At 43.1% G+C, this 10675-nt stretch overlaps 1 protein-coding gene across 4 annotated transcripts in view; it reads left to right on the forward strand.

Annotated features, from left to right (window-relative positions):
- The window catches only part of arhgap46a (Rho GTPase activating protein 46a), a 31781-nt gene extending 23432 nt beyond the window's left edge, over positions 1 to 8349 (forward strand). For 3 of the 4 annotated variants that reach the window (XM_020086722.2, XM_069511948.1, XM_069511954.1), the window contains 7 exons: positions 686 to 1352; positions 1576 to 1668; positions 4057 to 4130; positions 4421 to 4620; positions 5290 to 5381; positions 5471 to 5640; positions 6817 to 8349. In XM_020086722.2, the coding sequence (XP_019942281.2) occupies positions 686 to 1352; positions 1576 to 1668; positions 4057 to 4130; positions 4421 to 4620; positions 5290 to 5381; positions 5471 to 5640; positions 6817 to 7011 (1491 nt within the window). In that variant the 3' untranslated portion in view covers positions 7012 to 8349. The remainder of the gene's footprint in view (positions 1 to 685; positions 1353 to 1575; positions 1669 to 4056; positions 4131 to 4420; positions 4621 to 5289; positions 5382 to 5470; positions 5641 to 6816) is intronic. The other variant, XM_020086725.2, reaches the window with a different exon arrangement.
- The last annotated feature ends 2326 nt before the right edge of the window (positions 8350 to 10675 follow it).

The raw sequence follows: 10675 nt of genomic DNA on the forward strand, positions 1-10675 counted from the left end.
CACCCACCCAAACATCAGCTCAGTGCAACTGTTGAGACTGTTGCCAAAACCTGACCTCAGATCTGCTCCATTTGATCGAGAAACCAAAATCTAAAGTCCAGCTTTTCTGGCAATCGTCAGCTACGTATTACATCAGGGTCTCATTGCATTTAATGTTCCATTAATAAATTTGAGCTTTGATTCTGGCTTAGGTTTCGTGTTGTTCCTGGCCGCTTGCTGAGTATATCTGGGTTACTGGTTTTCTCTATTAAGGGAGCTGTGGTGCTCCAAATGGTCATAAAATCAGCCGCAGGGATTACAGGGGTGTCTTGTGTAGAGCGTAAGGTTAGGTGAGTATGAGGTAGGGAGGGACAGGGGTAAGGATTGTAATGCCACTATCTGCTCACCTGCTGCTGAGACCAGGGCTCACAAGGATTTTGGATTTTTTTCGGGCATTAGGAAATTAATGATCCTGCAAATATTTCCCCTCGAGCCCCGGCACTGCAGAGCGTTCCTCCACAGTAGGAGGAAGGCAGCTCTGCTTAGCAAAGACTATACAGCTGCACAGTCACATAGACACACACAGTTTGAACCTCTGCTGCACTCTTGCCTCACCACCTCTGTCTCCTCTTCCTCTAAACTCCCTCCTTCCCTTCCTCTGTACAACTCTTCTTTGATATCTCTTCTGCCTCTTGTTCCCCTGCAGGCGAGCACCCTAGAGCTGCAGGCCCAGTTGGAGAGCCGAAAGAAAGGCATGGTGGATGGTCGGACCGCTTCCCTGGGCCCCCACCGCCCTGCCAACCATGACAAAAGAGAAGGAGTTGATGGGGCAGGAGGAAGAGCAGGAGGATCCTCCTACCCGCTCTCCTATGCCACCCTGCGGCAGCCCCCACCTACCGACATGGGCATGGAGGACTGGGCCAGCAAGCACCTCAACATGCACAAGCAAGGCCTGTTCCGTCGGCGCGTCTCCATCGCCAACATGCTTTCGTGGAACCGAGGCTCCATCAAAAAGCCAATGCTAGTCACCAGCAACCGAGCAGTCAGGAAGGAGGCCTGTGAGATGTTCAAACTGGTGCAGGCCTATATGGGAGACAGGCCGTCACGCCTGGACCGCCGCCATTGCGCTCTGCTCATCATCACCAAGTGCTGGGATATGCCGGGGCTGCGGGACGAACTCTACGTGCAGCTGGTGAGGCAGACCACAGGCAATGGCAGCCCCAGGAGCTTGGCAGCGGGCTGGGAGCTGATGGCAGTCAGTTTGGCTTTCTTTGCCCCCTCGCCCAAGTTCCGCTGCTACTTGGAGGGCTACATCCAGAGACACACGGAGCCCACCAGCGACAAGAAATGTGAGTCTCAGACTGAGCAAGAGGGTGGGTCACCTTTTCTTTCTTATGTGTTGTCTGATCATCAGCATTATTTGTGTAGACCGGAGGCATGATTGTTTTTTTAAATCAAAAAATCCTTTTCTCCCCTTTCATTGGAATTTGAATTGTATTTAGTCAATATGAGCATGTTAGAGAGCACAGTGCTGTTTGTGTGCTTGTCTGACTGAGCATCAGAGATTTGACATTTGCCTCTTTCTCTGTTTCATAGTGACTCAGTTCATATTGGAACAGCAGGAGCTAAAGTTGAAGAAGAACTCCAAGTCCAGAAAGAAGAGAAAACAGAACACAGACGAGGAAGAGGGTAAATCTTTTGTTCATTTACTTGCTCCTCTGTCCAAATCATCGCTTTAAGAACACGGGATCCTCTTTATTCCCCATTTGTACAAGCTTATCTGTTTGACAGAGCATGAAGAAGGTACAGGGGGAGCCTCAAAGACGTTTTCTACTCTCTTCAGGAAGCTGTCTAGAGCCATTACAAATCAAACATATTGTTCCCTGTAGAGTGACCACTTCGAGTGGGATGGAAAATTCGGCACTGTGCAGTTTGTCAGCCCAGCACATGCTGACGTTTGCAGACACAATGAATTAATTTCACAGAAAGTTGAGCTGGGAAAAACAATATGTGGGATGAGAATTTCAGATTCAGTTCAGGACGCATACAATGGACCACACTGTGAGTCATCTTAGCGGTCTCTCTGGTGACTCGCATGTCAAACGGCCATCTAAGAGGTTACCTACTCATCGGCACGTGCTTTTATCGGAGCAGACCACACTGCCAGCTCTGGTGATGATGTCATAAGAGAGGAACCCCATCGTCCCACACACCAAAGCAGCGACCTCGCACATTATACACAAGTGACTCAGACTAACTGCCAACTGACTAAGAGGTCAGAGAGAAATGCTACTGATCATCTCTGACTAACTGTAAGGGTCTTTAGAGGGAGTAATCAGTCAAAGTCAACTACAAGAAAAAAAAGAGTCATGTACAAAAACAGCAGAATGAAAGCTTCTGTTTTCTTGATGAATGTAGGAGCTCTGACAAGTTCATTGTGTCTGAGCAGAGCAACATGCAGCTGCAGGCAGGGCAGGAATGGGAGTCGCATGTTGGACATGAACTAGAGGCCTCTTGTCAGGTCAAACAAGGCCTGGGTTCAGAAAACGGCCTCTCAGGGGCTGGGTGTTGGTCGTTTTAACCAGCAGTAGGAAGGACATCTCAGAAACAACTAGAATGGAACTCAGTAGAGCAAAATCCTCCGCTATATAGATACCAGTCCCCTAAAAGATCCATGAATTATTCTCTGAGAAATAAAGGAGAATGTTGAAGTGGTAAAGCAAATGAAAAACAAATCCTGGATCTGCACCCTGATCTGGATCTCCCCTGACCCAGACTGCATCGTTCCACCAAGTGTTGTGGTAATCCTGTGGTAATCCTTTACCCGCGGCAATCTAGTGTTTGCATAATCTTACAGACAAATGTACAGGGGTGAAAAATGACCAAGATGTGACTGAAGTTACCTCGTCACCATCCTCTAATGGTGTTGTGTTTTTGTTGTTCAGTTGAGCTGCAGCCGATGAGCAGACAGGTGTCATGCCTGGTACAGTACATTGAAGCTCTTAATGAGCTTGTATTTCTCTTGGGCTTTGGTTGTCTTGCTGTTTTCATGACATCAAACTTGATGTAAATATAGACCACCAGTAGTGATCAAACCCCTTCTCACACTCTCTGCGTACTCAAGCTAAGTTGTGTTCGGAGCCCTGGGAAAGAATTTTCCTGTCTTTGCCAAGATCAAGGGTGAATTATTGGCATGATCTCTCTAATTAGATGTAATTATAGTCAGACTCGGTCAGTATAGTAGAGTTTGAGAGCGTGCATGCATGGAGTCACCTGTTTGCTATAAATCTCGAGGCTTTGAGTGTAGGGAGCGCGCTTTAAAGTGTTTGTCACATCTTGAAATCCCGTCAAAGTTTATCCACCTGGTCCTTGTTCGGATGCCTCATACAGTGGAGCTGCTAGGAGAGGGGAAAGACCTCAGGGGAGCTTCATGTTTTAGTATGAACGAGAAGTAAAAGATGGGGATGTGTCATTTTTTATGAGAACACACGATGACCTAAGGTTTTCTGTCTGCTTTTAGTTTGAGACCAAGAAGTGCAGAGAAGTTCTTTCTTGGACAGATCAGGTTCTTCTACTACTCAAGTCTGTAGTACATCCGGCCTCCTTTAGTGCAGTTCACTTCTGAAATAGATCTTGGCTCCACAGTAGCTACCTAGGGCAGGGAGCAGACAGGGAGCCTCTGTATTTCTCATTTTCTCTGGAGACCTTTATGTCTGTGTACACTGATGAATCACCTGAGCGTTGGATGTGTAGGCCGGATCCTGTCTCTAAGGCTTTTGTTCAACAGCAGTAAATCTTCCCGCGGCCTGACAGTTTAGTCGTGCCTGCTCTAATCCCCATATGCCAGAATCACACCGTCAACATGTCTGCCTGTCTTCCATACTCTTATCTGACATCTGTGGGAAAAAAACACATTGCCTGCCTTGTTTGTGGGAAAGAATTTTAATCATTTATTATTTTGCGTGTTCAGTAATGCCTGATGCTTAAGGGTTCTCCTAAAGACGCTCTCAACTGTGTGTATCTTGTTTCTTGTGAACTTGAGTCTCATTGTTCCACTTCTCTTCTGTTGCCCTGCAGGCCTGCCTGTCAGCACCTACGCCAAGTTCTGCCATCGGAAACTGCAGAAAGTGGCTATCACTGGGGGTAAAAAGGTAAACTGGAAAAAAGAAAAAATGTTTGAGGTTTAGATGTTGCATTCTTATGTTATCAATAAAGATTTCACATCCACACCATTAAAATAGGACGTATCGCTGAGAAAGTTAATTCACGTCTGAGTCATCGTAGATACTGTCATAGACAGTCATAATAACAGGTTCACAAACACAGTCACAGGCAAAAGCATAAACACAGACCCGATGCAGACGCAGCAATGATTAGTATCATAGTCCTTGACGTACCCAGGTAGTAAATCTGCCCCTTTCCGTACCTCTCACCCCTCCAGGGTCTTCGTAAGCCCACACTGGAGGAAATCGACCACAGCAGGCGTGCCATCATCACCCCCTCCCTGTTCGGCAGTTCTCTGGAGGAGGTGATGGAGAGGCAGAGCGAGCTCTTCCCAGACAGGAAGCTACCCTGGGTGCAGGTTCAGCTTTCCCAGTATGTCCTGGCTCTGGGCGGGGCTCAGACAGAGGGCATCTTCAGGTAAGACAGACCCAACCCAGCCAGAATCAGTGAGCAGTGTGAGGCAAGGGGGAGTCTATGAAATTACAGAGGGATCTTATGTACTGAATGTGTGTGTGTGCTGCATTGTATGTATAATGTACATAAACAAGTGTGTGTGGTCTCCTGCACCCCCTAATTTCAAAGTAGGCTGTGTATAATACACAGCAGAGACAGCAGAACAAACACAGCCCTGCTTTGCTCCTGAGACCAACGCTGTTTAATTTGATACTTCATAATATGTGTTTACTTTACTGCTTAAGCTTACAAGCATGTTGGCGCAAACTGTGTGTTTGTGTAAGGTTCCCTGCAGCAAATTGAATTCTCTAACAGCTCGACTTTTAGAAAACTGTTCCTTGTCATCAAACTTGCTCCATAGAGATCTCCATGTGATCTCCAACACTGGTTCTACACTGGGGCTTTCCTGAACAGTGTGTTGTTGGGTCACTTTATGTCTCCTCTGGTTTTGTTTTGCTCTAAAGAGGCCCTGCAAACAAAGAACAGAGTTCTCTCAGCCACCAAGCCACATTTGATGCCAATTGGGTGTGCACTGTAATGGATTTGCCACAGGGCATGGAGATGGTGTAATAGTAGGATTATAGGTCCCTCTTGTGGCCACTGAGTGTAACTGACAGTGTGTCTTATCCTCAGAGTGCCTGGAGACATCGATGAAGTGAACGCGCTGAAGCTCCAAGTGGACCAGTGGAGGATCCCAGAGAATCTCTCTGACCCCAATGTACCTGGTGAGGCAGGGATATGTTTTTTATGACGTATAGGTTTTTGTGTGTTTGCAGTTTGAACATGCATATTAAATACTGTGCTCTTTGTTCAGCCTCTCTAATGAAGCTGTGGTATCGGGAGCTGGAGGAACCGCTCATCCCCATGAACTTCTACATGCAGTGCGTCAGTAACTGTGACGACCCAGTGGCGGCCATCGCCGTGGTGCAGTCTCTTCCTGAGCTCAACAGGCTGGTGCTGTGCTACTTCATCCACTTCCTGCAGGTAACCACCATGCTGCTTTAGATGTATAGTCCACACAGACACAACTCTTACCTGATTCTACCCTAAACAGAGTCCCTGTTCACATTTAGATTTAAACACATTTATGTTTAAAATTGTACAGGTTGTTTCCACTTGATTAATCTTAACCTTTGTGTTTTTTGAAGATAGGCATCATGTAACCATTGTCACAGAGACAAACCCATTTCAATCAAATCGAATGTTGCAGTGAAAATAAGGCAGTTATTACAATTTATAAATAAAAAAACATGCATTCACACATTAAATTCAATCTAATATCACAATAGTTTCTACAGTTCCTTCATGTCAGAAACACAACTCAAATTTCTTGCTAATTAATTTAGCTTAATTAATTTAGATTTTTGTGGAATTCTCTGTGGTTTATCTTTTTACTTACTGCTGATGAGAATGAATGCAAGACATTTTTCAGTTTCTTCTGTGAAAAATCCAGATCCATTTTAAAAATTAAAGAGAAGAAAGAGTAAAAAAGGGCACAACAGCCCCCTCATGAGGCTACATTTAAAAATCACTGGATCCTGTTTTTGTTTTTGATCTGAGACCAAATGTCCACACTAATAAATAACAGTCCTCTAAACATTAGCGACGCAGACAAAAACTTAAAAAGAGCAAAATAGTTTCTATAATACTTATATATATATATATATATATATATATATATAATACTGCAAGTCAGAAATGCAACTCAGTGTCAACTTGTTTGATTTAGTTTTTTCTACCTCAGTTTAATTCCATGTGGATTAAGTTTTTACCAACTGCTAATAAGAAATGAATGACAGCCATTTTTTTTAACTTTTATTATAAATATGTGTACACACATTTGCCTCAAGCATGGCTGACAAGAGATTAATACTTCATAATACTTTTGCTGATGCTGGAAAAAGGCTATTGCCATGAAATGGTTGTCACAGGAGAGCCTCACGTTAAATCCATGGATTTGATGCCAAGTGTTAAAAAATAAAACTAAACACAAACAAATAAAACCACTGAAACAAATATAAACACTGATTAGAAAATATGAATGTTTAATGTTTTATGTATGTTTATGTGACTCATGACTGACTGCAGGTCAAAGTTCAGTCTGTGCTCTCAGCCCTGCTCATTGGCTCCCCTCTCTCCTTACATCCTGATTATCTCCAGGTATTCGCTCAGCCATCCAACGTGGCTATCACCAAGATGGACGTGAACAACCTGGCCATGGTGATGGCGCCCAACTGTCTCCGGTGCCAATCCGACGACCCGCGGATCATCTTCGAGAACACGCGCAAGGAGATGTCCTTCCTGCGGATGCTCATCGTTCACCTGGACACCAGTTTCATCGAAGGGGTGGTGTAGTCGCCCCAAAACAGCCCGGAGTGCTGGATCAGAATCTGCAGTTACATTTACAGTCATACATTAAACACTGTCTCTGTTCAGATCACACTGGAAACTCTGTGGGTGAGACATTACACCTCTTGCAACACAAAGAGTGTGAAAACAGTTGGGCTTCGGACCACTGTGCTCTCCTGCTTTGATACTGAGAGACAATACACGTCACCACCTTAAGTTTCACTGGTTTTTCTTTGATGCTAAGATCCATAGTGACGACTTTACAGTGGTTCACTGTAATATTTTCTAACCGCTGCATGTGAAAACAGATTTACTTTACTTTTGTTTCTTACACAATGGGGAGTATTACCCTCACATCTGACAACTGGGCTATGTAAAGTGAGAGTCTTACAGTATTTACTTCAGATGTGTTCACTCAGTGTGTGTGTGCGTGTGTATGTGTGTGAGATCGTCAGAGTGTGAACGAAAAGACACTGCCCAGTTTTATCATGTACAGAAAATATGAAAATTAAAAGAACTTGTGTAACAGTGTCTTATTAATAAGCTTGCCTGTGCTGTTTTTGAGTTTGGTTCTGATAGCTTGTTTCCTCGTTATTCATTTTATGGGACTGCGTTACCACAACTATTTTGACAGGAGCACAGAGTCTTTGTTTCAAAGCACACGCAGGAAGGATGTGTGGGAAGCTCTTTTTAAAGGATGGTGGGGATTTTGTAAACCAACAAATTTGGAAGTGCTTTGATTTGTATGACTCTAAACACTCAGCTGAAGCCAGCCAGGAGTGTGGTCATTGGACTTGATGTCACAGTGATGTGGGAGGCTGGTTGCTCAACTGATAATACTCTTTCTCTATTATCTCTCAAAAGCCTCAGTTGGAATTGTGTTCTCTTTAGTTTGTGGTCTGTATGTTTTATTTTTTTGGCTCAGGTCTCATAATAAAACGGGTGTTGGATGTAATAACTGTACTCCTCCTTCACAGACTGCCACAAACCCCTGTACTGAGAATGGAGTTTTGTTCAACTGTCAAGCACTATGAGAAGGTAGATTAAGCTCTTTGTGTCCCCTCTCAGACTTTGCCCATGTAAATAAATTCAGCATGTAAATAGTATATCTCCTGAAGTGTATTATTCTAATGATCCAGGTTGTGGGTGAAGTTAATGTTGCAGTAAACAGCAATAAACTAAAACTCTTTTTGTAATTAACTGTTAATTTCTCTGCTGTAACCGCCTGCCTTTTGTGCATAGGACTGATTCAGACCACTTTCCATGTATGTATATGTGTGTTTGCATACCTTCTTGTTAAAATGTGGAATGACTGTCCATGAATAAAGGTTTGTTCAATTGTAAGTGAGATGGTTTGTGCTTTTTTTTTTCTGGGTATTCTTGTCTTTGTATTGATTGTACATGAGATGAGGAGGGATGAAATTCAACAAAGATCTCCAGGACACATGGTTAATTGTAAAGTTGTTCGCTCTACCATTAGCCCAGCTGTGGCTGTAACAAAGATGGCTGTGTATCCAGGATGATGGCCCCATCTTCCGATGCAAGTCAGACATATTTCTTAGAAAGGATTTGCTATGTGTTACACAATCAGATTTATATTTCTCGTCTGTTTTAACATCCAGATGGGTTTTAAGTCCATTTGCACAAAAAACTTGAAAGTCTCACTCCTGTATCTGCCTGTGCACAGATGAAAAGCAAACAGACACAAGCTGCTCCCCTTCCTGTCACACAGCATCACCCTCACTCAATCGGATCTTTGCATATTCAGCCATTTGTTCTTTTTATGCACATCACTGCACAAGTCTTCCTCGTGCTTCATCCATCACTGTAGTGATCGTGTACCTGTCCACCCCCACTGAAAAGCTGCAGGGTGAGAGTACGTCTGACCTCAGCCTGTGGGGCTGGAGCAAGTTAAAGTAAACACACTCAGGGAAAAAGGTCACAACTACATTCAAAAAGTAAATACAGGGACACAGGACACTGGAATAGTCATGTTCATTTTCAAATCATCCAAATTATTAAAACATCAGGCGTTTATTAAAAGAGAAACTGGGATTTGTAACCTTGACATTTTTCACACAGTGTTGTAATGCAACAGTAAGTGTTGAAGATGAGCTGTAGGTTACTGACTGTTGGGACATGAAGAATCCTTGTAGCTTTAAAACTTCGAAATGTGCATCACTTAGCCTGTCATAATGATGAATGTGACCAAGCTGTAATCCAACATGATGGACAAGGTCTCAGATGGTGATAAAGGTTTTCTGAGAGCTCAAATCTCTTTGGGTTCCTGAATGTTTGAATGGTGTTCCTTTACCTCTTTCCTCTCTAAAATGTTACAAAACGAAACAGTGGCTGTAAAGGATGAAAAGGATCACTTTTTAGATTTGAACTTTAAATCTTTTAGACACCAGCTCATCTTCTACTACACATCTAGGATTTTTCTAAATCAGGGGCCAGAGTTCACACAGAGGGGCCAATTATTTGTCCAACATCCATGCACAACTACTGTCATTCCTTGTTCACTGTTAGCTATTTTAAAAATGGTTCCATGTTCATGCACAGGGGCACTTCAGGGGCCAATCAGATTTCAGCAGGGCCAGCGACCCCCTGGCCATTGCCCTGCACCTAACTTTTATAACAGAAGAAATTTAGATGATGAATGGATAAATAAATAGATAGATAGATGAAGGGAAGAGTATAATATGATGGATAATGATGGTTTGATGATAATAATTGTATTATTATTGTTATTGTTATTAAACTATTACATTACATTTCATTTAGCTGAGGCTCTTATCCAAAGCGACATTTACAATAAGTGCATTCAACCATTAGGGGGAAAAATACAGAACAGCAAGAATCATGTAAGTACAATTATTTACAAAAAAGCCAAACTACAAAGTGCTACATGTAAGAGCAATATATAAGTTAATTTCCTGATCTAGTTGAGGAGTGGACGGGCTGGCGTGTAAGGTTTAAACATGTCCTGGTCCGTTTGCAGCACGGTATGCAAGTACTAGTGTCTCCAAGTGGATGTGGGCAGCCACTGGTAACCAGTTTAACTATTAACAACTGCAGTATGAAACTGAGGTTGTCATGGTGAGCCTCTAATATTTCATGTCTAGTTGCTGGAGGACAGTGGCTGGTGCTCTGCTCAGTGACCTGAATAACAGCATAAGAAATGACACTGATCTACTGGATCCAAATGTATTCAGACATATGAGAGGGAAGGTATGATGCTGCTGCTGATAATAAGTTGGTGATTCCTCCACCTACAAAATGTGTAGAATTTAGTGACATCTAGTGGTGAAGTTGCAGCTGAACACCCCCTCACATCACCCTGCTCTTCCAAACCTGACAGAGAACCTGTGTTACCTTCAGTCATAAAAACTCTAAGGTGTTTAGTTTGTCCAGTCAGGACTACTGCAAAAAACATGTCTGCCTCCATAGAGAGGACCTGCTCCTGATGTAAATATAAACTATTTAAATATAAAGCTCCAATTCTGGGGTAAAGACAAAACAAGTTGCACAATTTAGATGGAACACGCTGGTGAAAACATCACAAGGCTTATTTTATATTCAATTTCTGCCAAAATCCCTTCACTTAAATCCTTCACACTGGACCTGGGATTCAGGAGCATTTATAATAATCACATAATGAAGTTATATG

The sequence above is a fragment of the Paralichthys olivaceus genome, chromosome 2 (assembly GCF_024713975.1).
Source record: "Paralichthys olivaceus isolate ysfri-2021 chromosome 2, ASM2471397v2, whole genome shotgun sequence".
NCBI classification, from domain to species: Eukaryota; Metazoa; Chordata; class Actinopteri; order Pleuronectiformes; family Paralichthyidae; genus Paralichthys; species Paralichthys olivaceus.